Source organism: Chelonia mydas, chromosome 2 (genome assembly GCF_015237465.2).
Source record: "Chelonia mydas isolate rCheMyd1 chromosome 2, rCheMyd1.pri.v2, whole genome shotgun sequence".
Classification (NCBI taxonomy): domain Eukaryota; kingdom Metazoa; phylum Chordata; order Testudines; family Cheloniidae; genus Chelonia; species Chelonia mydas.
In genome coordinates, this window is record NC_057850.1 from 203,391,735 (window position 1) to 203,419,436 (window position 27,702).

General features: G+C 41.2%; 1 protein-coding gene across 6 annotated transcripts in view; it reads left to right on the forward strand.

The window, feature by feature from the left end:
• The window catches only part of RAPGEF5 (Rap guanine nucleotide exchange factor 5), a 216,142-nt gene that overhangs the window by 44,193 nt on the left and 144,247 nt on the right, over window positions 1-27,702 (forward strand). For all 6 annotated transcript variants that reach the window (XM_043541063.1, XM_037890563.2, XM_043541062.1 and 3 more), the window contains exons 4-7: window positions 3,377-3,498; window positions 5,086-5,254; window positions 14,802-14,868; window positions 24,386-24,434. In XM_043541063.1, coding sequence (XP_043396998.1) covers window positions 3,377-3,498; window positions 5,086-5,254; window positions 14,802-14,868; window positions 24,386-24,434 — 407 coding nt within the window. The remainder of the gene's footprint in view (window positions 1-3,376; window positions 3,499-5,085; window positions 5,255-14,801; window positions 14,869-24,385; window positions 24,435-27,702) is intronic.

Sequence of the window (27,702 nt, forward strand, 5' to 3'; positions counted from 1 at the left end):
ATTAAAACTATCTTTAGATAGGTTTTTTCCTCAAAAAGCATTTTATAAAAAAAAAATCCAATTTAAATAAAAAAAAACAGATTTTTTTATTTTTTATTTTTAAATCATTGATTTTTATCCACCCTGGCAGGATATAATGCTCCCTATTTGTTGTTTACAACGACACCTTAAAGTGAGAACAGGTGTTCGCATAGCACTGTTGTAACCGGCATCGCAAGATATTTACGTGCCACATGCACTAAAGATTCATGTGTCCCTTCATGCTTCAACCACCATTCCAGAGGACATGCGTCTCTGTGCTGATGATGGGTTCTGCTCGATAATGATCAAAAGCAGAGCGGACCAGTGCATGTTCATTTTCATCGTCTGAGTCAGATGACACCAGCAGAAGGTTGATTTTCTTTTTTGGTGGTTCGGGTTCTGTAGTTTCCGCATCAAAATGTTGCTCTTAAGACTTCTGAAAGCAAGCTCTACACCTCGTCCCCCTCAGATTTTGGAAGGCACTTCAGATTCTTGAACCTTGGGTCGAGTGTTGTAGCTATTTTTAGAAATCGCACATTGGTACTGTGACGCACTCTATATGATTTTATAAAAGTATGCTAATCAGTGTGAATATAATGTAACTGGAATATGCTTCATGCAAAAGATCTCTTGTAAGGTATCATTACAAAGCTTATAATCTACTGAGTGTGGTCATCCTATTTGGATAAACGTATCACTCTTGTATCTGAAACTAGAAATATGAAATATAACTCTGAGGGCCTATTGTAATTATGCAAAGTGTGGGCCATTAATGGTGGTCTGGAATCTTGATGGCTCCCATCAGCCAGGACAATTGACTGTGGATGGCTCTGTTTGCAGGCAGGCCTTCCTGTGAGTCAGGCTGGAAGGAATGAAAGCTTGGGGTCTCACAGGACATGTGACCATGTCACCTGGTACTGAAATCCATCGTAAACCTGGTGCTTTTCCATTTGTGGGGGGGTGGAGGGCAGGACCCAGAGAGATAAAGGATTCCTGCCTTGTGCCAAAGCCATATGAGGGGGTGGAACGGAACAAAGGGGGCAGCCATCATGAGAAATCCCCTAGCTACCATCTGAGGTTGAACAAAGGCTGTACCAGGGGAAAGGACTGTGCCCAGACTAGAAAGGTGTCTGGTCTTTGAAAGAAACTTATTGAAACATCTCTATGGGTGAGATTTTACCTGTATTCAGTTTTTATTACTGTACTAGGCTTAGACTTGCATGTTTTATTTTATTTTGCTTGGTAATTGACTTTGTTCTGTCTGTTACTACTTGGAACCACTTAAATCCTACTTTCTGTATTTAATAAAATCACTTTTTACTTATTAACTCAGAATATGAATTAATACTTGAGGGGGCAAACAGCTGTGCATATCTCTCTATCAGTGTTATAGAAGGTGAACAATTTGAATTTAATCTGTATAAGCTTTATACAGGGTAAAACGGATTTATTCAGGGTTTGGACCCCATTGGGAATTGGGCATCTGAGTGTCAAGGACAGGAACGCTTCTGTAAGCTGCTTTTAGTTAAGCCTACAGCTGTTAGGGGACGTGGTTCAGACTTGGGTCTGGGTTTGCAGCAGGCTAGCGGGTCTGGCTTAAACCAGGCAGGGCACTGAAGTCCTAAGCTGCCAGGGCAGGAAAGCAGGAGCAGAAGTAGTCTTGGCACATCAGGTGGCAGCTCCCAGGGGGTTTCTGTGATCAAACCCGTCACAGGTACCTTCTTTGCATTTTGTCAAATCTGCAGTGACAGTATTCGTAAATCAAACAACATGTGCTGGATCGTCATCCGAGACTGCTATAACATGAAATATGTGGCAGAATGCGGGTAAAACAGAACAGTAGACATACAATTCTACCTCAAGGAGTTCAGTAACAAATTTAATTAACGCGCTATTTTTTTATTGAACCTCATCAGCACGGAAGCATGTCCTCCAGAATGGTGGCTGAAGCATGAAGGGGGATACGAATGTTTAGCATATCTTGCACATAAATACCTTGCAATGCCGGCTACAAAAGTGCAATGCAAATGCCTGTTCTCACTTCCAGATGACATTGAAAATAAGAAGCAGGCAGCAGTATCTCCCGTAAATGTAAACAAACTTGTTTGTCTTAGTGCTTGGCTGAACAAGAAGTAGGACTGAGTGAACTTGTAGGCTCCAAAGTTTTACTTTTTTTTTTTTTTTTTTGAGTGCAGTTATGTAACAAAAAAAATCTATATTTGTAAGTTACACTTTCACACTAGAGATTGCACTACAGTACTCGTATGAGGTGAATTGAAATAATTTTTAATCATTTTTACACTGAAAATATTTGTACTAAAAACTAATATAAAGTGAGTACTGTACACTTTGTATTCTGCATTGTAATAGAAATCAATATATTTGAAAATGTAGAAAAACATCCAAAATATTTAATAAATGTCAATTGGTATTCTATTGTTTAACAGTGCAATTAATCGTGATCAATTTTTTTAATTGCAGTTAATTTTTTTTAGTTAATCGCATGAGTTAATTGCGATGAATTGACAGCCCTAGTTTGTTTACATAGTGATTCTGAGTGTAATTTACAGAATATCTTGACTTTAAATGAAGACTCTCCAACCACATTATGCTACAGTGCAAGAGTTCTTCCTATTTTCGGTTATGCAAAAATCACAGGTTTCTATTTTAATGCCATTAATTCATGTGTTGTGTTTAAAAACAAAATGCAGATTCTGTTTGTTTTTGTTGAATTTAAAAGTGAGGCTATTGCTTGCTAGTAATGCAGTGACACAAAGTAAATTCTAGTAAAAAGGCTCACTCCCAGTCCCAAGTCAGGACCATTTATATAATTCTTAGCTCTACTACTTGCATCTATATTTGAAGCATTTTAAGCTTGAGGCTGAAGGTTCAAATGACTTCAACTGTTAATATGATTTGGGTTGGTTATTCCTACTTTTAACATTGATTTATAAAAAATATTATATGTACGTAGACAATATAATCTACATAGCTATATCTCACCCAGCCAGTAATGAGATAAAATATAATTTTTAATCGTCATGTGACATCCTTGTCTGTTAAGATGAGCAAACCCTTTGCATTGCAACAATTTACAGGAACTTCAGATTGTTTGTGGGGAATAAATACGTATATTGCATTATGTCCCAATTGGGGTGTGTCTGAGTTACAGGCAGGTATCCATGGACATCAGATGTTCATCATCCCATGAGATAGATAAATACATTTGCATGTCCAGTTAATACCTGCTGCACAATGTTATGCAATACACCTTATGACTGATTTTATATATAGTCAAATACTAATGTTGTGGAATACAATATGAATTTTAAATAAATGTCCTGCCTTTTTTTAGAAAAAGCTGTGTTGGATCAGAACTGGTAGACTGGCTGTTGGAGCACTGTCCTTTTGTTAAGTGTCGATCTACAGCAGTTGGTGTATGGCAGCTCCTACTGGATATGGGAATTGTGTTATCAGGTCAGTGTTATGGAAACAAGTCCTACCACGGTCAGTAAGGCATTCATACATAGAATGAGATTTATGTTTGCCGGGAGAGAGGAGGAAAAAGAAAAATGTAGATTGATTGATTTTGCTTTGTTTTTAATTAAGAAGTCACTTCCTTTAATATTAATTTGGTATAAACTTATCCATGTGATGTTTCACTTAATAAATATAAGATATGAATCAGTTCAGATACAGTTTTCTCTCTTCTGCATTTGGAAATGCAATTGCCTGTTTGCCAGTTTGCAGATCATGTTCATATCTATCTAAACCTATTTTTTTCTTCAGGTGCTTTGCATTATTTTCAAAAAGTCAGCAGTTGCTTTGTCACTATAAATCACTGGTTCATCAGGTGTCTTCTTTAGTAACTAGTGTTTTTTTTCTTTTCCATAACTAGAGAATACAGCACAGTACATGAAGAGGTATTTTCAACTCATTGATAACCATGCTGGGCCAAATTCACCCTTCCTTTCTCTGTGTTTCCCCATTGACTGCAGATTAAGCTAGGGCAGAGTTTGTCCCAGAAGTCTGGGACACAGGTGTTGATATTGATATCAGTAGCTACCCTCAGGGATTTTTCCATGGGAAGAGAGCTTCACATTGCATCCAGGGCTCCATAGCCAGAGAATCAGTGCACCACCAGCCCATCTTGTCCATACATGCCCCTTCCCTACCCATGACTATTTGGGTCTGTACTAGTGAATTGTCCCCACTCCTTTCAAAGTACAGAGGAATTTGGAAACCTTGTGCTTATGTAACCTACTGGTGAATATATGTGTTAAAGGTTCCCTTTGGTGCTGGATCTGCTAAGGATATTACAGTGCAAGCTAGGAAGCCTTGACTCATTAGCTGTAGCAGCTCATTCTTTTGGCTGTGGAGGTCTGGGTTCATTCCCTGGTGTGTCAACTAAGAATCATCATGCTATCACATTCTCCTGCAGGAAGAGCGTTATGGTGCTGAGAGCCCTGTGCTCTTGCTGGCAGAAGTGACATAATACGGGACAGAATCTAGCCTGACATCTTTTTAAAAGGGATGAATTTATAATATGTGCATTGTGAAGGGAGAATGAATATTTAAAGTATTTGATCCCTTTGGTAACTTTAAGATTTTTCTTTTTTTCCAATATTTTCCTTCCTGTTTTCATGTATCCTGTTCTTCCTCATGATCTTGCTATACTGTAGAAAGGCATTCAGCAGAAGAAATGAGCTAGAGGCTAATGAAAAACAATGCTCATGAATTTGCTGGGTGAAAGACCTCTCTCTGACAGCTATGTCCCTTAAAGGCAGAGCTCTCTCTCTTCCTGAAGTATCCACACTCCATTGCCTTAAACTCTGGGAACCTGGATGTTCCGTTCATTTGAGATTTTTCCTTTTGCTGTATCACTTGGCTGAAATTAACTAAAGCCAGACTGTATCTGATTGCTTCAAAGTTCAGTTTTAATCATTTTGTCCTTGATGGCTGTCAAACTAAGCATTGAGTTAGTACTGAATACGTATATATGGTTATGAGTAAAGCTGGTAGAAGAAACTTTAAGAAGTATTTCATTTTATTTTTTTCTAACAGTGGACAGACAACTCTATTTTCAAGACACTCATGTTTTCTACCAGTTCTCAGCTGATGAATGTACTTACCTTTTCTGTGAATTCGAAAGAGATGAAGGATGGCAAAATGGTGTAAAACTCTTACTGCAGCTAGTGCCTCTTACTTCACCCAGGGCTGCTATATGCAATCTGTAAGTACCTCCTCTTTGTAACTTTTGCTGAATGTAAATGTCTGGATTATAATGACAGACTATATACAAAATTATATATACATGTAACAGCTTCCATTTGAGGGTTATTTCTTGTATCAATAGGTTTACTAAACTGAGCATTTAGAAAGTCACTGTGGTCAAATGTGTAGGATGCCAGTGGAAGTCAGGAGGCCTGGGTTCTAGTCCCAGTTCTGGCACTAACTTGTTCTGAGGCCGTGGGCAAGTCACTTCACTTTTTCTGTGCTTCTGTTTTCATCCTCACCCTTTGCCTGTCTTGTCTATTTAGAGTGTAAGAGCTGTAGGGAGCAGAGACCAAGTTTGTGCAGTCCGTAGCGCAATGAGGCCTCAATCCTGATATTTTTATTACAAGTAAATATTATTATTTATAGATAAGACTATAAGATTTGGGCAGGTCACGGGCAATATTCACAGAAGTTTGTGACCTGTCTCTGCCTTTTATTTCAAAATAACTATGACAAAATGGGGAGGAAGGAGGGTCCAGCATCCACTGCTGCAGGGGCTCCAGGGTTTCCCCCACCCACGGTGTTTGAGAGCAGGGGGTCCCCCCTGCTGCTGGCAGAAGCTTGGAGCTGTGGGGTCTGCTCATGGCAGCTGGGAGCTGCAGGGTCCTGCTTGCCTCCTGCACCAGCGGCTTAGGGCTACGGGGGAGGGGCCCGCTGCACATGGCGGCTGGAAGTTGCAGGAGGGCCCCGTTGACTGACAGCTCCGGCCCCGCTGCCCCGGGGTTGAAGTGAAAATGTCACGGAGGTCTCTGGAAGTCTTAGCCTTAGCCTTATAGTTATAACTATCCTCTTCGCTGTTAAAGAGAAACTCTCTTTTCTGTAACTTCTTTCCTTCCTTCCTTAGATTTTAAGAGGATCTTCACTAAAGCAAATTTCTAACAGAAAATACTAGAAATGAGCATAAAGGGGCCATATGAACAGGACCAAACTTTCAAACTTATGTCCCTATATTTGAGCATCTAAACCTACTGTATATTTAGGCATTAAAATAAATGGCCTGACTTTTAGAGGCACTGTGAGCACCTCTACTTCTCATTGGCCTCAGCGGGACTTCCATCTTGATTTCAATGGAAGCTGTGGTCCTAAATACTTCTGAAAATCAGGCCATTTATTCATGGCTGTTCACCTGAACGTTCTCAGTCAAAAGGATACACCAGAAAGTTCTGATTCATAGGCTGTGTGAAGGATGATGGGAAGGGATATGATTAGATAACATGTAGGATCTAGCTAAGGAGGCATTCCATTCGCTTGAACATTGCTAGAAAAGGCCAGGATTTTATAGTCTGCAGTTCTAGTATTAACTGTCATTTCTAGTGCAGGCAGTTACCCAGCTTGTGTTGTACAATTATATATTAATGTACATCTCCAGCTTTTTCCTGCTCACATTCGTAGAATTTGGTTTTCTTTTGGGAACATGGTCACTGAAGAGTTTTACTCATGCGGCTTTGCCTGTCATACTGAGTTTTCTGAAGGAAGAGAGTTTTGAATCATGATGGTGTTCTCCAGAATATGATATTAAATACAAAGTAGGTTCCTCCAATTTCAAAATTCTCAATGCTTCGTGTGAGTAATAGACTTCTACTAAAATCTAATTGTAAAAAGAATAACATGCCATGCAATACGATGGTCACTGATTATCCTAGATAAACCCCAAAGTCATGTCTTGCTTCTTGCTTTCATGAAAAACAATTCTAAAAACAATACTGTAGACTGAGATCTTTGAAAGCCTTTATCTGTATGTGCTATATCCTTTTTAAATAAATGCTTCCAACTTGCTCAAGTTGACTGACTAAACCAGCGTTTCTCAAATGCTGCCACCAGGGGCTTTTCTTGTGGTCACAGCCTCCTGGGTGATGATTGGGAGCGAGGGGAGGCAAAGCAGCGACCTCTCCCTTGGGGCTGCCAGCAGGGATTGGGTGCTGCCCACTCTAGAGCCACAAACGCTAGAGGAACAAGCAGCCGGTGTGAGTTCCTCACCTTCCAGAGGGTGGTGGGGCTTGGGCTTCTGGCTTGAGCCCTGGGTGGCAGCCAGTGGGCCCTAACCCCGCCCACCCGCCCAGCATTGCCCCTGGTCCCCACTGCCTTCTTGGACCCTGAGCTCCAGCCGTGGGCTTCAGCCATGCAGCGGTGGGCTCTGTCTACCGGCCGCAGGGCTTTGGGCTCTGGCCATGGGGCCATAGGATCCAGTTGCTGGGCTTTGGCCACATGCTCCATCCCCCTACTGTGTGGTGATGGGCACTGGGCTTTGGGCTTCAGCTCCTGCCCCCAGTCATGTGGTGGCGGGAACTGGCCCCAAGCTCAGCTCCCCTCCATCCACCCAGCTCCCGATGCCTCCTCCGGCCCTCATCCATCTCTCCTAGCCTCCGCTGCCTCCCACGATGTCCCCCAGCTGCATAGCCCCAGGCTTGCCCCAATGTGTCCTCCAGCCCCAGGCTTTGGCCATGTGGCTGCAGGGCTCTGGCCCTGGATCCCGGAGTCCGGCCCTGGGCTTACCCCTCCGCCCCATCACCCCGGTCCCCACTGCCTCCTCTGGCCCCTCACCCCCCCATCTATCCCCCCAGATCCCCGCTGCCTCTCCCAGCCACCCGTCCAGGGCTTAATTTGTACATTGGCTTGCCAGGGCTGAGTAAGTCTGCTGTGAAAGGTGATATTTGTATGTTTTTTAATATCACTCTTTATTGCCTTCCAGCTAGCTAGTCTGCTGCTGTGGAAAGTGATAATAACAAACATACAAATATCACTTTTCACAGAAGCAGACTTACTACTAGCAAGTCTTAAAACAAACAAACAAAAACAAACAGCCCCCAAACCAGGCAACTGAAAAAGCAAAAGAAACAACAAAAAAAGACAAGAACATGCAAAGCACCTTATTCGTGTTTCTGTTCTAAGTCCAGTAAAGAATAGTGATACCTGTACATTATTTTTTATTGAGTCTGGAAAAATAAACCCCCACATAAATAAATTACAATAATTTGGATATGTATAGGACCCTACCAAATTTACGGTCCATTTTGATCAACTTCACGGTCATAGGATTTTAAAAATCGTAAATTTAATGATTTCAGCTATTTAAATCTGAAATTTCACAATGCTGTAATTGTGGGGGTCTTGACCCAAAAAAGGAGTTGGGGCGAGGGGTTGCAAGGTTATTATAGGGGGAGATGTGGTACTATTACCTTACTTCTGCGCTGCTGCTTGTGGCGGCCCTGCCTTCAGAGCTGGGCAGCTGGAGAGCGGCGGCTGCTGGCCAGGAGCCCAGCTCTGGAGAGCGGCGGCTGCTGGCCAGGAGCCCAGCTCTGGAGGCATAGCCGCCACCAGCAGCGCAGGAGTAAGGAGAGTATGATATAGTATTGCCACCCTTGCTTCTGCTGCTGGGGCACTGTGCAGAAGTAAGGGCGGCAATTCCACGACTCCCTCCCCTAAAATAACCTTGTGACCCCCCACCCCCCCGCAAGCTCCCTTTTAGGTCAGGACCCCCAATTTGAGAAATGCTGGTCTATCCCGTGAAATCTGTGTAGTATAGGGTAAAAGCACACAAAAGACTAGATTTCACGTGGAGGAGACCAGATTTCACGGTTTGTGATGCATTTTTCATGTCTGCGAATTTGGTAGGGCCCTATATAATGTGCATATTTATTTGTTTTTCCTGAAGCTAATTAAGTATTTTAGGAAACATTTTAGGAAAAATTGTCATACAACAAATGACAATTGTTGAGCCCTGGGTGGCAGCAAGTGGGCCCTAACCCCCCCACCTCCCCGCATTGCCCCTGGTCCCCACTGCGTCCTCGGACCCTGAGCTCCAGCCTTGGGCTTCAGCCATGCAGCGGTGGGCTCTGTCCACCGGGAACCCCTGGACTAAACGGAGCTCACTAAAGAGAATGAGGGAAGAATGGGAGTAAGGCAGAGAAGAGGGAAGTATGAAGAGAGATGGGGAGGATAAATCAACACTTTCTCCTTCCCTTGCTTCATTTGTTTTGTTGTTCATACTAATTTTGGTATTCCACATCCTATTTGTTTCAAAGATTGAGTGGGGCTACAGCACTAAATTAATCTCTGATGTAATTCAATTGATCGATAGCTTTGCACCAGGAATGATTTGTTCTACAAAACTTAGGGATGGGCTACTATTCTACGTATTATTGTGTTCACTCATGCAGACTTGAACTATATGTTAATTCCACAGAAAAAAAAGACATTAAAATAAAATGAATGGCCGGAGTTTTTGGAGTCCTTACCCACCCATATGAGCACTTATGCAGATAAAAGAATGGCACGTTGTCATAGCTTAACAGCAATGTTAGATGTGCAGTCGAGGTTGGTGATCCAAGAAATTGCTTCGGGTGAGACACAGCTACCACCAGGATATGATCGTGTGGGGCACTGGTTGACAAGGTGTTCCGTTGTTTGAAGTCTATTTCCACAAACAGGTGTCAGTTTTCATTTGTGGAGCAAGTAGGCACATCTGTCACGTGGATGTTATTCATAATGGACCGTATTTTCTGTGGGAGTGAAAAACCTTTGGGTTCTTCATTTGGACCCTTGATGAGGTCTTCATTCAGGACATTGGCATGCTTCCACCTTGCTTGCTGTTAATCTCCAGGGGAACACCCCAAGTCTTCAAACCCTTAAACTGCAATCCAAAATGGTTTTCTGGATTTAAATTGGCGTCTTCTATATTATTTAGGTCTTCATGTATTGGGAGATCCTTGTATTCTCAAATATGATGGGACTCCCAAAGGATTCTCATGTCATGATGAATTTGGGGTGGGAGGATGTGCACTAATATTGGAAGCCACAGTTGTGACACTGATTTTAACTATGCCTATAATGATCCACATAATGGTGTTGAGAGTTGCCAAGTGATGTGTGGAAACTGTGTGTTCAGATGGGTGAACAGCATTCTGTGGCAGAGTAATGAAGAGGTTTGTAAAGTTTGTGGCCAGTGAAGAGTTCTGTGAAGTCTTTGCATCAGCTCCCACAGGTTGTTCCTGCCAGTTTCTGGATGAAATGTAAATGTATTTTTATTTTGTCCTGGATATTTTTCAGGTACTGGTGATATGTGAGGGTTTGATCTAATGTCACACAAAGATATTTCATGGTGGGATCATTTCTTATCAGCTGGACACAGAAATCCACATGCAGTTCTGCTGTAGCCCTTCAATTGTTTAGATGAAACGCTAATGCAGTCTGAGCGGAGTTTGGTTTTAGCCACCAATATAAGAAATATTCTTCACTGGTTTTAAGGTCCATGGTTAGGATTTGTTCTATTGTAGGTCAATCCCGTGCCTGTGTAGTCCGAGCAATGTCATCAGCATAGAAAAATTTCTTTGGTGGTGTATGATGAAGGGTGCTGGTATATATATTAAACAGGATTAGTGTTAGGACTGATCTATTCGGCAGGCCATCGTTGAGCCTGCTGACCTGGTCACCAAGGAATCTACGACAGGTCAGAACTTCTCAGAAGAATTTTATCGTTGCATTGCATGGGATAATTTTGCTGGCTTTCAGAAGACCATTCCTCCATATGGTGTTGTATGTGGCAGATAAGTCTAAGAAAGCTGCCCCAGTCCAGAGTTTTTATTGGAATCTCACTTGTGTGTAGTGTTAAGGCTAATACTTGGTTGGTGCAGCTGCACCTGGTCGGAAACCTGCTTGTTCGTTTGGTAACATTGTTTCTGCAAGCAGCAGGATCCTCACCAATATTATTCTCTCTGTAAGCTTGTACAGCATGTGAAGGAGTGATCTGAGCCAATATGATGGTTTCCTGGGTTTGGGGGTGACAGTTACCATAGCTTGGTGCCAGATCCTCAGGATGAACCACAAGGAATGTATTTTATTAATGTTGTCACCATTCATGTACTATAAACAGCAGCACACCCTTCCAAAGGTGCAGTGAAGTGGATGAAGTAGTTAACTACCAAGATAATTTAGCTGCGAACTTAAGTGTTCAACCCATGCCTGCAAATTTTAACTATTATCCTATCCTGTAATTGCATCAGTAGAAATTATTATCGACGTTATGTTGGTGTAAGTGAGACTAGAATTTGGCCCTTAATCTGTAGTACTGTGTATCATAAGTATACTTTTAGGTGAACTTGTCATATAAAGGATTGTGCATGGTTTGTTTACCATACAGAGTACACAGTACTATGAGATGCTATAAATGTATACCTACAAGTATAGGAAAAAACCCTGTATTGTCTGAAAAAAGTGATCATGTGATAAAGCACTGTAGTGTAATACAAATGCACATGGGGAAAACTCACTTCAAATTTAATTCATTTTGATCTTGACTTTTGAATTCTTAGCTTGGCAGACTTGACATTTTTGCTTAGTTTTGTGTATGGAATTTCTTAGATTTCCTCCGCCCCGCCCCAAGGAAAAAAGATGGCAGGAATTTTTAAAAGGAACTTAATTCTCCAGAATTTTAAAGCTCTGCTGGCTTAAAAACCAAAACACACATCCTGTCCTGTACAGGTTTAGGATGTGAGGAATCAGCCCCTGTCCTAAATACCTTAGGAAATTTGCAGTAGAGCAGCTCTCCTGCAAACCTTATGAGCTGCTGAGCTTCTAAGTTGTATCGGAGTAGAGCTCCCTTGTGTGCATCAGGAAGTCCTTCCTCAGTCCTTTCTCACCTTTCTAGATGCTGAGGTGATAGTTTAACTTCATATTTTACCATATTCATTTTTAAGGAAATTAAGGCTCCTCTGCACTCTTAATTTATATGTGCAGGTGTCCTCAGATGGTTTTCCCCACTGTAACCCTCTGGCACTCCAGAAACATGCAGGAGGGAGAAACCCTTTCCTACACCCCTGAGCAGCTCTGCACCAGAGACCTTGCCATAGCTTCTGGGCACATTGCAAGCATGCACAGGAGTCTTCTCTCGACTATGTAACAGCTCTCAGGGTCCTTGCTGGCAGAGCCCTGGCTTTAACCCCTTCTTCCAAGGTCAGCAGTATTTGAACTGTTTAGACACTTTTTTAAAAAAATAACATTTTTCCCTCCTCTCTAATGGAACTTAAAAATGTCTCAACCATTTTTGCACATTTTCATAAAGAAAGAAAATGACACTAAATTTGCGTTGGGGGCAGAGGTAGAGAGGGTCTTATCTTTTTTTTTTTCTCTCCTCCACCTCCCCACTCCTTATCATCCTTCCTCCCTAGTCACTTTCTGATAATTCAGAAAGAACCAAATTTCTGATTTCATACTATTCTGTATTTGGAAAGCAATTGTTTTAAGCTTGGAAAGCTGGGAAAATCTTTTATTTAATTTATCCATTAGTTATTAATGATTCACAAGTGTGTGAGGAATGTATTCAGGTATACCTTTGGGGTATTATTTAAAACAGGAGATGGACTAAAATGGAAATAGCTGGTACTCCTTGATACTTTTGGTTTGTAAATTATATCTACAGCCATATCTGCTGGTTGAGGCTGCCATGTTTTGGCATCACTTCTAGAAAACCCCTCCTCCTGGAGTCATACTTCAGATAGGCCAAGTATTTAGGGGAACACTGGCTCTCAGAAGTGCCAGAAGTGTTCTGTATTTAAAAACATCACATTTTGACTCCATTTCAAATTTGTTCTTCCATTCTGGCTGCTAGTAACGTTTGTAGAAAATTAAGTACCGTTGTTGTTGGACTTCGAATGGCAGCTTTCGGGACCATTTTAAAAATTGTGATTTCAAATGCAGATTACCATTTTAGTTTGTACATGCTTGCCTCAAAATAAATTCATTTGTAAGAAAACATAAAATGTTTTAATTAGAAAAATATTCTGACGCTAGATGCATCAACCACAATGTGCCATTTGCATATACTAGACATGTTTCTTCCTTAAACACATCAAAGCATAAGAGCAATTAAATTATTTACTCTAAGACCGAATATTCCATTAATACCTGGGATCTGTATTTATTACACCAGCTGCAGTTTAGTATAACTGCGTAGTTTACAGGCACACCATGCTTCTGTTGAAGAGAATGGAAAATAAATATCTTAAGGGTTTTTTATTCCTGTGTGAATAATCCCACCAGATTGATTTCTATCTTTCTCAATTTCCAGTAAGGCTTCTATGAGATTCAATAAATATTTCAGTGAGAGACCTTACATAGCATAAAAGAAAAGTACAGTTATTTGGACCTTCAGTTGGCACACACAGTAACCCTTCTGCTTAAAAGGAAATACAATTAAATGCGTGGGCAGAGTAAATACTTTTCTGTGTGTACCAAACAAATCTGTTTTTGTGTTTTGGTTTAGCAGTTATTTTTGGAAATAGAAGAACACAAACATCCCTGCAAACGAATAATATAACTACATGTATGCTATTGTACAATAGAATCTAATACAGTGTACAATGGCACAAACCTGGCACTAATTAAAAATGTATAAATGAACTAAGAACAAGACAACATTTTATTTTTTTTATTTTTGTTTTTTTGCCTAATTTTAACCAGTTAGAACAGCGTGGATTTGAAAGTTTAATTCAGACTCTATTGGATTTGGGTAGGAAAATGATGAAAAAGAGGAGAAAAAAATTCCAGTTAAAAGGAGAGTGAAAATGGAGTTAAAGGCACTATGGTGAGTGCTTTAGAGAACTGATAGACCAGGCAAAATGAAAAACAACTCTGGAGAGATTGAAAAAGGAGTGTAGAGAGAAGTAAAATACTAATGAAAAAATCAAGGGGATAGCCCTGCCCTTCACTCTTCACTGCACCCATTGGGAAGTGTGGAAGTTTTGCCTAATCCTGGACCTTTGGATTGTGGCTGGCCTCTGATAGGGCCCTACGGACTGGGGGAAAGGATCTGTACTCTCTCTTCTCTTTTCCACTGCTCATTTTCTATCCCCTGTTTATCATCTGAATTGCTGTAACGTAACCTCTTCCATACTTGTTAAATCACTGCAATCTGAATGCCATTCCCATTCACTGCTGACTTGGAGTGTCTAATAATTATTCTTTTAGCTTTCATTAAATATCAGTGCTTCATGTGTCAATGATTTCTGGAATCCTCTGTCTTTATATCTGTGAATCCACAGCTCTATAAAAGACAGCCCTTCACATTTTTAACAAAGCATATTGTTTGACAGCTGGAATAGTCCAACAGTTCTTCCTATATAGAAAATGATGATGGAATACACTTGTAGTGGATCAAAATACACATTTGAATGCGCAACTGAGATAAGGAAGTCCTCCTTTTCCACTTACTTGGCTAGAATATAACTCTTATCTCATTTTTTGATCTGAAGAGCAGTCCTTCAACATTTTACATGATTTTTGTCAAAAGAAAACTTGACAACCAATGAGAAAGGGTTTACTCTGGTGCTACTGACACAGTTATTGTCATGTTCACGTTATGCTCTTCATTTTGATGCAAAAAACTCAAAAAAGCCCTTTTTATTTCAGTGACGTGTTGTGATCCTTTGCCACTTTGCTTTCCAGGAATGAAGAGATCTCCAAAGAAAATCACAAAATAAGGATAACTTTTATTTATTTTTATTTTTAAGGCCTGGTCAAAAAATAGAAGACACAGCAGAGACTAATGCTGAAATTCTCGCCCGCCTCACATCTGCGGTAAGATTATCACATCAAAGTTTGTACTGATCCCATTTGAAATATTATTAAGTTGTGGATCCTTTCAAATGAAAACAGTGTCTGAGTGGGACAAATGGCCATAATGGAAATTACAATTTTATCTCTTAAGGAAGTCATGGGCAGGAGGAGGTGTATTGGTGTGTTAGTTTCACTGGTCAGAGCAATTGTTTTCTCACTTACACTTAGGGCATGTCTTCACTATGGAGCCAAATTGGCTCTGCTGCAATCAATGCAGCAGCAGCGATTTAGCTGGTCTGGTGAAGATGTGCTAAATCAATTGGAGAGCGCTTTCCTGTCAATTTCTGTACTCCATCTCCTTCCGAAGAGTAAGGTGAATCAGCGGAAAAGTGTCTTCTGTTGACACAGTGTGGTGTAGACACTGCGGTAAGTGGTTCTAGCTACGTCTACTTCAGTTACATTATTCACGTAACTGAAGTAGCGTAACTTAGATCAGTTTATCATGGCAGTGTTGACAAGGCCTATGTGTAAAAGAGAGAGGAATTTGACCAGATGTTTCTCTTATTGTGAGACTGGATGTCCCCCAGGGTTGACCTCAGAAAGTTGCATCAAAGTAAGATTACAGCTTGCCCTGTCTATGCTAGGAATTTTGTGTCTTAGCTATCTTGTTGTAAAACACATTATTTTTTTCCTGGTGCAGCCAGGAACTTGGTAGGTTAGATTGAGCTAACTACCTCAAATTAACATCACACCTTTAAATCATAATGTAGACAGCCTGGGGCACGGACTCAGTGCCAGGTATGGCAGGCAGCATGGGAGAAAGTGCATTAATCCACATTTCCCTGCCTGCATCTTAGTTTCTCCATTCACCTGCTACAACCCCTGCTCCTCATTCAGTCTCTTCATGCACGACCCCAGACTCCCTGGCACAACTCCTCAACCTTCCCCTGCTCCTCTTCAAGCTGTCTCCTGCTTCTTATGTTCCCTTGTCTCCTCATAGTTTCTTGTCCAGCCCACTAGCCGTAGAGTCCAAGACGTGGCCACTTCCCTGAGGAAACATGACTTGAGTATTATTGAAAACAGTTGAAGGTGGCAGTCTTCCACATGCAAAGTCTGCATGTACAGTGACCATCTTGGCTGAGGGCATATTGGGGAGGGAGGGATAGCTCAGTGGTTTGAGCATGGGCCTGCTAAACCCAGGGTTGAGAGTTCAATCCTTGAGGGGGCCATTTAGGGATCTGGGGCAACTATGGAGGATTGGTCCTGCTTTGAGCAGGGGGTTGGACTAGATGACCTCCTGAGGTCCCTTCCAACCCTGATATTCTATGATTCTATGAAAGAAATGGAAGATGGAGGCCATTTTGAAAAAGGGAAATTTCATGAGTTTTGAAGTCCAGGATTCTGAGATGGTATGAGACTTTAAAAAAAGCAACAACAAAAAACTCCCGTAACTCTCTGAAGGTTCATGATTAGAGCCAGAATAAGGCACCCTAGGCTCATGCCCAGGCTCCTAGGTCCTGGAGCCATGTAATTACAGCAGACTCTCAGTCTTCAGTGAAAAGAAAAAAGGTTTCTAGCCCTTATGGCTGAGAAGAAAAACTTGAAAAAGTGAACCAAATATAGGCCATTCAGTGACATCAGTCTCAGTATGTGGAGAGCTGGAAATGACAGCTGGGAAAGAACTGCCCCACGCATTTCAACAGGGTGTTAATTCAAAGACCCGCTGTGGGGTCCCACCAACACCACCCCAGCAGAAGACTGTGTATGTGGCAGGAGGAGAAGATGCAACAGAACTGATCCAGCCATGCAGATACATTCCAACAGCTGGGATAAGGATTGAGGGCCCCTCCTACTAGCACCCCTGCACTCTAGGGAGGGGATAGCTGACCCTTTTTACTGACCCTGCTGCTTCCAAGGGTATGGACCTCTACTGCCACTTCTGGATGTTGCCGCTCTGGGAAGCGGGGAGTTCTGTGGCTATGCTACACCAAGTGGGGAAGTACAGGGGTGGAGCTACAGGAGACACACTATGACCTGGGGCCCATGGCCTCAGATTGCCTGAATCCAGCCCTACTTTGCAATACAATTGCACAAGTTGGTAACATCACATTCACATCCTCCTTTCCCTTACCCTTATCCCCCAGTGTCTGCTAGTATAATTCATCATGTTTTACCTAAACAGACTGTAAATACTACAGGACAAGCACAGCGATCTATTTGCTCATAGAGCACCTTAACACTTATGGGGATGAATACACCAGAAATAATAATCTATATGTGCTACAAAGATGAAATTTTCAAAAGTACCTATGCGATTTTGGAATAAAGGTAGCACTGATTTTCATTTGGATTTGTGCTCCTAAACAATTCAGAAGCTTTTGGAAATCCTACCCTTAAAGTCAGCAGAAAGCTCAAGTTGCCATAGAACTGTAGGACATTGCAATACTACCATTCCTGCTGACTCTCACAAGCTCTTTATTTTAACTTTTAGTTAAGCAAAGTCAGTTTTTAGTTACCCAAAATCTGCCTTGGCTCTCACAGGACGTTAAAAAAAAAAAAAAAAAAAAGGCACACGCAGACTGATCCAATACAGACAAAGGAAAGGCAAACTCCCCCAACAGGTATGTTACTGAGCAGATCAAACTGGGGATAAGGATTTGTCTGAGTCCACATTTCCATTAGGAATGAGTGACAGATCATTATTTCATGTCATGCTGAGATTACATACAAAATATTTTTTTGCTTCTTCGGTGGTATCTTACAGGTTGTTTTGAGCTTGGATGTCTGTTAATGTCACTGACAGTAATGAGGTGTCTGTTCTGGAGGTTTATTAGGTCTAAGCAAAGTTTTGTTTCTGCTACTGCTGTAAATGATGGCTTTTATTTCTTGTGTCTTGCCTAGAACATGGTGGTTTGTGTGCTGTTTACATTTTGGGTCCCTGGTCTGTTTTATTAGTGTTATTGCCTCTTGCCTCTTCCCCTCCCTGGTCCAACACCCAAATGCCTTGCCCGCTCATGTACTTGGTTGGTTTGAACCTGCCATGGAACTTTTCCATATGTTTGGGTTGCACTGCTGAATGCACTCTTCTGTGATTCCCCCCCCCCCCCCCATGGTATTCGGTATTTTTTTCATGTAGAAAGAGTCTGTATGCAAAATAGCTTCTGACTCGCATTCAAACTGTATCTTCTGGCAGTTGGTTTTATTGGATCTCTGCTTATGTTATGACCTATTCCTAAGGCTATTATTGCTACAGGTTTTTCCCCCAACTAGAGCTTAATGAACCTTGCTCATCTGGTTTAGTATTTCAGTGAGATTTCATTTTTAAAATATCCAACAGAATACCTTCCTCATCTTTCTATTCCACTCATTGGTGTACTCAGAGAATGCGAGGTTTCAGAGTAGCAGCCATGTTAGGCTGTGTCCGCAAAAAGAACAGGAGTACTTGTGGCACCTTAGAGACTAACATATTTATTAGAGCATAAGCTTTCGTGGGAGACATTTCTCCCCCTTCCAAGGAATATCCCCAGAACAGGGGGAGGATGGGGCCAGAGAGGGGGAGTGCCCAGAGCCAGGAGTGGTGGAAGCGACTTAAAAGTGGGGGACCACAGGAGTTAGAGTTAAAGTGAGAAAGATAGGGGAGATGTAGGCAGGAGTACAGCTGAGCAGAGCCTTAAGGTGAGAAGATGCAGCAATCCTCAACTTAATATCTTCTCTGTGGTTCTCTTGTATTTGATGCCACTATGACTGTGGCCATACTTCATGTGATGGTGGTTTCAATGTACATGTCACCCTATGTACCATTCCATATTCCGGGAACATGGTGTATGACATACTCACCCTTCATGAATCACTTATATTCCATAAAAATATTAGTGTGACGTTTTCATTAAAAATAGTTAAAATTCAGTAAAAATGGTTTCACTGTTACCTGGTTTGTGATTCAGGAGAAAGGGTGATAAGTGCCCATGTCTCAAAATGCTCAATGGTGACAAGGTGTCATCAAGGCAGTTTCTTTGAATTTAGGTCTGGAAATTCAGAATCTGAAAAAAAACCACATGCGTGCACACGCACACCACTAGCTGTGTGGACACTAAACAAGGTATTGCCAAAAACTTGCTTTTCTCTACTGGATTAAGACCAGAAGCAAGCCAGCAACTCCCCCCGGAAGTGCTGCATGAAAAAAATGTACATATCTAGATTTAAAAAATAATAATTCTCTAGCCTCAACTGAGCCTTTTATGTCTTCTAAATGGCCTGATCCTACCAGGTGCTGAGGCCTTCAGTTTCCACGGAAGTCAAGTGGACTTGAGAGTGCTGAGCACCTCTCTGGACTTGGCCCATAGTCCCTAGACTTTATATGTTCATTGGGCATATTATACATGCTATTTCAGTTTAAACGCGTTTGACATTTCTGAGGGGTACCCGATTCCCGTGCTCCATTTCACTGAATGAAATCTCTGGATAACATTCATTCACCCAATACACATGGGCAAGCTATTATCTTACTTCTGCATAAACAGCTTCAGGCAAAATTGGTATTTGCATGTCTTGTTGGGGAGACTAATCTGGGCTTAATTTAAAATGCATGTTTCAAGCAGTAGCTGTGCCTATAAATTACCACAAGAAATTGAGCTACTGAATATATAATTTGTGTCAAGTTTGCCACTACAAACCAAACATGCTATTTAAATGGTATCCTATGTTGGAAAACAATGCAGATGTAAAAAAAAAAAAAATTATGTAGATTAGAGGCTCGCTTATCCTCCTGTATGTCTAAAGAGTCTAAAAAGACCATTCTTTTGAACATTTTACTTTGTTATTGCACCCACTGTGGTTTTTGGTGCTACATGGAAGAGCAGGAGCCTAAGTGGCTGTAGTTAAGAAGGTAGTGCCTACATAAATTTCTATTGAACTAAAAATAAATATCAGGTATATATGTGGGATCTTCTAGATTTAGTGAAGGACAGACTTGGGGAATCTCAAACAAAAAGAGACAGTGCACTTAAACAGTCAGAACTATGAGCATTTTTAAAAATTATTTATCTATTGGACTAACACTACCACCTCTACATCTTTTTCAAAAGTTTGAAATAGTCTTCTCTGTGTTAATGTTTTGAATGTGAGTTTAAACTGTAAGGCTGACTGTCCTCTCAAAATCTGAAAATGAGAATTTGCATGAAATGTTCTCTCTCAGGTTATCCTAGACAACAAGGCACAAAAACTCAAAAGTTTAATTTGTACTATAAAAATACAAAGTATATCCAATGTGTGCTCTCTGACTGTGCTGTTTGGTGACTTCTCAAAGAATGAGGAAACTGTGCTTCACAGATATACTATATAAACATCCTAATGCTCTGCTTCATCATAAAACCTCTAAGAGCAGGTGGTGTAAGATCTTTGCAATATAAACACACATCAGGCTTCCCACAGTGCTCTGGTTTGAACAGTAAGTGAAAGGACACAGTAAAGAAGCTTCTTTTTGGGAGCCGCATGGGACATGTAAACAGTGTTAGATGCCTTGGAATGTTTCTCAAAACTCAAAGATAATTAGCATATTATGCTTAAATTCATGACTAAATAGGTTACACAATGTAAATGTATCCATTCAGGCACTTTAACTGCCTGCATGTCAGTAGGTTTATATAGACTTCGGCTTGGCAACATTGGTAGTAGCTCATTTTAACTGATAATACGAGCAAATGATTTGATAGACTAGATTCATTTGTTTTGACAGACTCTGCTTCATCCATCACAGAACAGAGCAATACCATGTTTTGGGAGTGGGGAAGAGTGAGACTAGCACTCTGAGGCTTGGTCTACACTAGAAAATTAGGTCAGTTTAACCAGGTCCATCAGGGGTGTGAAAAAGCCACACCACTAAGTGGTGTAGTTGAGCCGACTTGTATCCCTGTGTAGGCAGCACTAGGTCAACAGACAAATTCTTCTAGTGGCCTAGCTACCACTTTTCTGGGGGGTGGATTACCTACCTAGGATTATGCAGTTAGTGTCTACACTGAAGCACAGATGTGCCACTATAGTGTTTTAAGTGTAGACAAGCCTTAAGAGTTAGTTTCATGTCTTTTACAAAGGTCTCTGCTCTTAGAGTGGGTTTTTTTTGTTTGTTTGTTTTTTAAAGTAACCATTCTGCTGGAAACAAAATCATTTGCAGTTGTTTCCTGCAGTTCCACCAAACTTGGCATTCTTAACCATAGCTATCTCTATTATCTCCTACAGTCCCCTTAGCCATTGTTTAAAACAAATGTGCATTTCCCTAACTAATCAGTTCCAGAGTGGCTGAGTCATCAAGAGAAGGCAAATTGTACTGTAATTCTGAGAAAGCAAAAACTTCCAAAAGAAACAATACCTGGTAATGAAAGCCAATAGGGAGCAAGGAGGGAACAAGCCAAGAAAGGAAGCTAAATTGCAGTTAAGAAAAACATTCTATGATAGCAAAGATTTTGTAAAAAATTTATATAATTAGAATTTTGCCATTAGTGAGCTTTAGTTTGTAGGCCCATGCTGTGGCTGAACTATTTACCTGCTGGTAATTATTGTGTTTTATTCAGTCTTTGGCATAGCTGAGAGTCTTTATTTGCATTTCCAATAGCGTTAAGGATATGTCTTGCATCTTTAATTCTCTAAGATATATAAGACATGAGGTAGCTGCTAGACAGATGAAGAAATTGTATCTTTCAATGGCCCCCAACTCTATAATTTTTACCCTGTAAATGACCGACACTGCAACACCATTTTCTGTCTTTTGAGTGTACAGATTCTGCCAGTCACTCATCATTCAGTTCCGTTTTTGACTAGAAACAGGTGCTGTTCTATGCATGGCAAGGCAGCTTGTACCCTATTAATGTATGACTAACAAAATTACCTCTCTGATTGCCCAAAAGCATTTACTGGCCTAGAAACAGTTGTAGTGACTCTTAGACCCAGCTACAAGTATTAACTCATACAAAATATTATTCTTCTGTCCTGTTGCTGCTCAAGAGGATTGTATATTCACAGTTTTGTTCCCAGTGTTGTGCTCTGTACATTACAGAGAATATTCATATATTTCTTGTTTAGCTTGAATCCTTTGTGGGCTTTTGGTTAGAAGAAGGCCAGTGAGATGTGTTCAGTTGTAAAGGTGCTGCCCAAGCCACAACGTCCAAGCTGCTATTTTTAGTGCACTAGCTGAAGCTCCACTAGCATGAGTCTGTCTACCTGCCTGGGAAGCTCACTCCCAGTTGCCGCGTAGACACACCCAAAGTGCAGAAGACCTTCCTGTACTTATAAACTGACCAAAGTCCAATAGGTAACATTCACAAAAACCATTGGACATACTGATCAAGAAAGGACCATTAAAAGAGATTCATGAGCTGCATGGTGCTAATTATGTAATAAATTTAAGGTATAACACATGTAAAGTTCTCCATAGGGTGGAGGCAGAGGCTGCTAGCGAAGTAACTGAAACCGTGTGTGCTGGAGAACAGGCCAGAGTGTTTCCTGATTCTGTTCCAGCTCTTCTTTGAGTAGAGGAATTCATCTGTAGACATTAACCTAACGAGTGAAGAATTCTGGTTGGAACTTGGCTTGGCTTTTCCCTATTAGGCCAAGAATATCTTATGGAAGACATGTATCTCTCTATGGCAGTAGGGGGCAAGTTATTATTTTGTGGATGAGCAGGATGAGAAGAAGGGATAATTTTCAGAATCTCTGGAAGTGCAATTGAGTATTCTTCGTTTGTCTACAGTTAAAAGGTCTTTTTTTAAACTTTCCCCTTACTGTGACAATCACTGCTCCAAGCTGTGGAGCAATAAAGAGTCAATGGGACTACTCACATACTTAAAGTTACGCACATAGTTTAAATATTTTGATGGAGCGTGAGTCAGATTGCTCAGCACCTTTAGGATCAAGTTCTTAAGCTCAATATTAATTTCTGTTTCATTGAGTGGGTATGCTCAAACTTGTGCTTTTTATTATTTATGAAATAATCATTCACTGTTTATCTTCTGGTCTGAGGGAGGGCAAAAGGAATCTTACTGAGAATAGTGGTAATAGAGCTGGTTTAAATTTTTCAAACTTTTTTGCAGATGGGAACCTTTTGCAAATAAATGGTTTTTTTCTAAAGTTTCAGGTTGGGTTCCCCCCCCCCCCCCCCGCAAAAAAAACAAAAACAAACCCCAAACAAAAAACTGGACAACGGAAAATTTAGTTGGTGTTTTGCCTTTTGGGTTTTCCTTCCCCCCTTCTCTGTAGGGAAGAGTTGACAAACTGTGCAGGTTACAAGAGCATTATTATGTTTATATTGGATTGTTATATATGCTTTTGAATTAATCTTATATCTTCAATGCTTTCTAAAAGAGAGTCATCTTAGAAGTAATAAATCTGTGTTTTGGGGATCAATAAAAGGGATATAGGTAGATTTTCCTCTTTTGTGTTTCATTTGGGAGGATGAGGAGAAACTGGTGGGTTTGTAGATGGAGTGGGAAATATTGCAGATTTTTCTTCCTCCAGAAATAATATTTTCCTGCAGGAAGCTGTAAAATAATTAACTCAATAATGAATTAAACTTCACTAGTGCTTACATCAGTGGATTTCAAAGCATGTTAGCTTTACAAACATTGCCAATGAATTAACTTAAGCCTCACAAAATCCTGTGAAGTAGATCAATATTTCTGGCCTCATTTTATAGATGAGGAAACTGAGGCAAAAATAAATTCGGATTTGCCGTGGGTTATCCAGGAAGGGTGTGGTGGAGTCAGGAATGGAACTCTGATCTCCTGATTTGTAGACCAGTGTCTTCACTGCAAGACCATCCCTGTTCTTCAGTAAGAAATAAGAGCTGACAGACTAAATGGAATGAGGTAAAAATGTGTAAATACTGGAGGAGATGATCATGATTTAGATGGTGTGGTGTGCTTTGCACTGGTGTATTTCACCTGTATGAGGGTAGAAAGAAAGAAAATACCACCCTATAATATTAATTACCATTAGAGCTTTGGTCTTAAAACAATCTTTTTGAGGTGAAGAGCTGATTGAGTTGGTGATATGAAGAGATGTTACTGAGTAAATAAATACATAGCATATGCTTGCAAAACCTCAGCCCAACTCCAGCACAGAGAACTCACCTTAGCCCCTGGAGTCACAAAGCAAACACAGAGTTGCAGTGCAATCACAGAGGGAAAAACAAACGTTTGACTGAGAGGTGAGGAAGCCTTAGGTACATACGTGAGAAGAAGTTTGTAGAGAAAATAAATCAAATGCCACAGTCAACAGAATGGCTTAATCTCTACGGAATATGCAAAATTTACATGAAACTAAAATCACAAAAAAGTCACAGCATTCCCAGATGAAAGAAAAATAGGATTGCTGGAAAACATGGGTCAGGTTTTAAAACCAAACAGAAGAAACAAATTAGTGAAACATCTGTATTATTCTATATGCAATGAATATCTGGAAGATTATTAATTTGCTGTATCTTGCCGATACCGCATTTTTCTGTTTAATTATATATTTCTAACCATCATCTCTTTTTCTCATGTGTTAGGTACAGAAAGAACTAGCTGCTGTCATTGCTTTGAAAGCAAGAAAGTCAGGTGAGTACAGACAATTGGTCCTTAGTGGGGCTTTGTAACATAGTGCTCCTCTGTCATTTATTAAAGTATTTGATTCTTCATTGTTGACTTATTAAAATGTAGGTTGTATTAGAAAGCAAGAAATACAAAATCTCATTCCCCATTAAAGGACTGTGTGGTGGAAGAGCCTCTTGTATCAACACTATATAATTACCGTGGTGTTCCCGCCATCTGGTATCCCACCTGATAAAGTGTAAAGGCAGAATAGTTGCTGAGAGTGTGAACTGTTTGGGGCTGCTTTAGTTAAGCACAGTGTAAGTCTTCTGTTTGCTTATATTTATATGTAATAATGTTTGTTTGTTTATTACAAATGCACAGTTCTTGATTTTGAATGTTGTGATATTTCCGTTAACAAGATCGTGGATTACAAATTTCTTTGTGTATTTTCCCTATTACTGCCAACTTTGTTTTGGCCCTTTTTTTTTTTTTAAATAATTTGCTATGTCCTTGTTTGCTGGGGTATATTTTGCTGCTTCTATCCACCTCCTTTTAGGTGATATAAAGTGACAGCAAAAATGCCACCAAGAGCATGTTGCCTTAGGACTTGTCTATACTACACTGGTGTAGTGCAACCCACACTCTAGGGATTTTACCATTTAAAAAAATTCATACCCCTAAATAGGGTTGCCAACTTTCTAACGGCACAAAACCGAATTCCCCTGCCCCTTCCCTGCCCCTTCTGAGGCCCCACCCCCACTCACTCCATTTCCCCTCCCTCTGTCGCTCGCTCTCCCCCACCCTCACTCACTTTCACTGGCCTGGGACATGGGTTTGGGGTGCAGGAGAGCGCTCCAGGCTGGGGCAGAGGGTTGAGGTGTGGGGGGGGGGGGGCGGAAGGGGCAAGGGCTCCGGGTGGGGCCAGAAATGAGGGGCTCAGGAGAGGGCACCAGGCTGGGGCAGCGGTGAGGACTCTGGCTGGTGGTGTGGGCTCTGGGTTAGGGCTGGGGACGAAGGGTTGGGGTGAAGGAAGGGGCTCCGATCTGGGGCAGGGTGTTGGGGTGTGTGGGGGGGGTGGGCTCTAGGGTGGGGTTGGGGATAAGGGGGTTGGGATGCAGGAGGGGGCTCAGGGATGGGGCAAGGTGTTGGGAGTGTGCAGGTTCTGGGAGGGAGTTTGGGTGTGGGAGGGGACTCCGGGCTGGGGCAGGAGGTTCAGGGTGTGGGGAAGGAGCCCCCAAGTCTCTGCAGTCCAGTGGCGCATGGGTGGCCAGGGAGGCACCACCCCCCAGCTCCCATTGGTTGCGGTTCCCGACCAATGGGAGCTGGCATTTGGGGCGACGGCAGTGTGCGGAGCCTCCCTGACTGCCCATGCGCCTAGGGCTGCAAGGACCTGGCGGCTGCTTCCGGGAGTTGCTCGGAGCTAGGGCAGGCAGGGAGCCTGTCTTAGCCCCGGGCCCCTGCTGCACTGCCAACTGAACTTTTAACAGCCTGGTTGACGGTACCTTTTTGACCGAGTCCCTTTTCCCGGGCATTCCATTCAAACCGGATGTCTGGCAACCTTACCCCTAAATGAAATAGTAATACTGGTAGAACTTTCAAGGGTAGGCGAGGCCTTTCTAATGCATTATTTTAAGAATTTGGTATGGCAGCTCAAATTTGCAAAAAGCTACTCCTGTGGTCAGTTTAACTAGTGCATGCTTGTTTTTGTTTTTAAAGAGTAACATTGCTATTTGCATTTCTTAATGCCTTATGTTGGAGTAGTGTATGGAGAGGTATTGCAGGGTCAGGCATTATTGTAAGGTGTAAATTAAGTTAACGTTCTTATTGTTTTAGGGGAAGAGTGAATTAGGATAGCTGTTTACTCTTATTTACTTTATTGCTGATGGTTAAGGTCACAGCCATTAGCTCTAGTCTTGACTCTTAGTTTATACTGATAAGCTTTATTGCTTTCTCAGTGTGTCTTGCCTGATAAAGCTCAGAGTATTCCGGAGAGAGAGCTTCTTACAGTATGTTAAGATCTGAAAGCCCCACATCTTTCCATCATATAGTTTTCTAACCTTGTTCAAAATACCATGTTTATAGGAAATAAACCACCAACTGTCAGACAAAGAAGATTTGTGTGCAGATTCTCTTTTGGCATAAAACCAGTGGAGTTGGCTCCTGCATTAATTATTCTCACTCCCATCCTGATGTAGGTGGCATGTTGATGTGAGACAGGGCTTATCCGTAGGGGGAGCATGTGCCACTAATGTAAGGGAGAGCAGCCCCGTGGCTACTCTACTGCAAATCAGGGCTGGTGCAGTATGGCTTTCTTATGTACTGACTGGAACTTGAACACATGAAGGAATCTGCTTCTCTTTGTAGAGATCTGTTTAAAAGATTCTTACGGATTTGAACCCCTCAAGACACGGATGTTTTGCAGAAGCCCATGTGTTGATTGTATTTTTTATTGCAGTATCCCTAAACATTTCCTCTTGAGCTTTGGTTAGCACTTCTGTTTAGGGCAAAAAATGGGTATTTTGCTTGATTAAAGGACTGTGGAATTTGGCCCTGAGTGATTTTAATTTGTGGAAGTGCCCACACAGTGGTTTAATTATGCTGGCAAAACTGGCTGATTTGTACTCTGATGTTGTTTTTCTATGATACTGATAGCAATAATCACTTGGTCACATTGTCTGCTTTTATACAGCACTCTTCGTGCAAACATTGTAGCCTGCTTTACAAAAAGGTAAATAATATTTGCTGTGCTTGGGCAGGGGGAATATTAACTCTGGGTGCCTAGAGGAAATGTGTGTATTTATCAGAACTCCACTCTTTTTCCGGTTGTGTTTTGTTTTGTTTTGTTTTAAAAATTAAATAAGATTTGGCCGTGGTACATGCTCATGGTAGAAGAGGTTTCATCAACATATGAAAAGAGGTAATTATGACTATTTCGTATCTTATACCCAGAAAATATAAGATAGTAATTAGGACTATTTCGTATCTTATACCCATGGTGGAAAGAGGCACCATGTTCTTGTCAATACTGGACCATACTTGATGGGGAATGTGTGTTACCAGTAAATAAATAAATCTATTAGGGCGTTGAGAAGAGGATTATGGTCTTCCAGGAAATTACTCGAGGAAAGGGACAAAACTAGGGGGCAATTCACTAATGGTAGAAGCAAAAATGGAAAACCCAAACAAAAAACACCACTCCTTTCAAAGCAGGGGAAAGAAAATGAGAGAGACATTTATTGTGACATTCATTTCAACATATGTATGTTGCTCAGATATGCTTGTGATTGACATG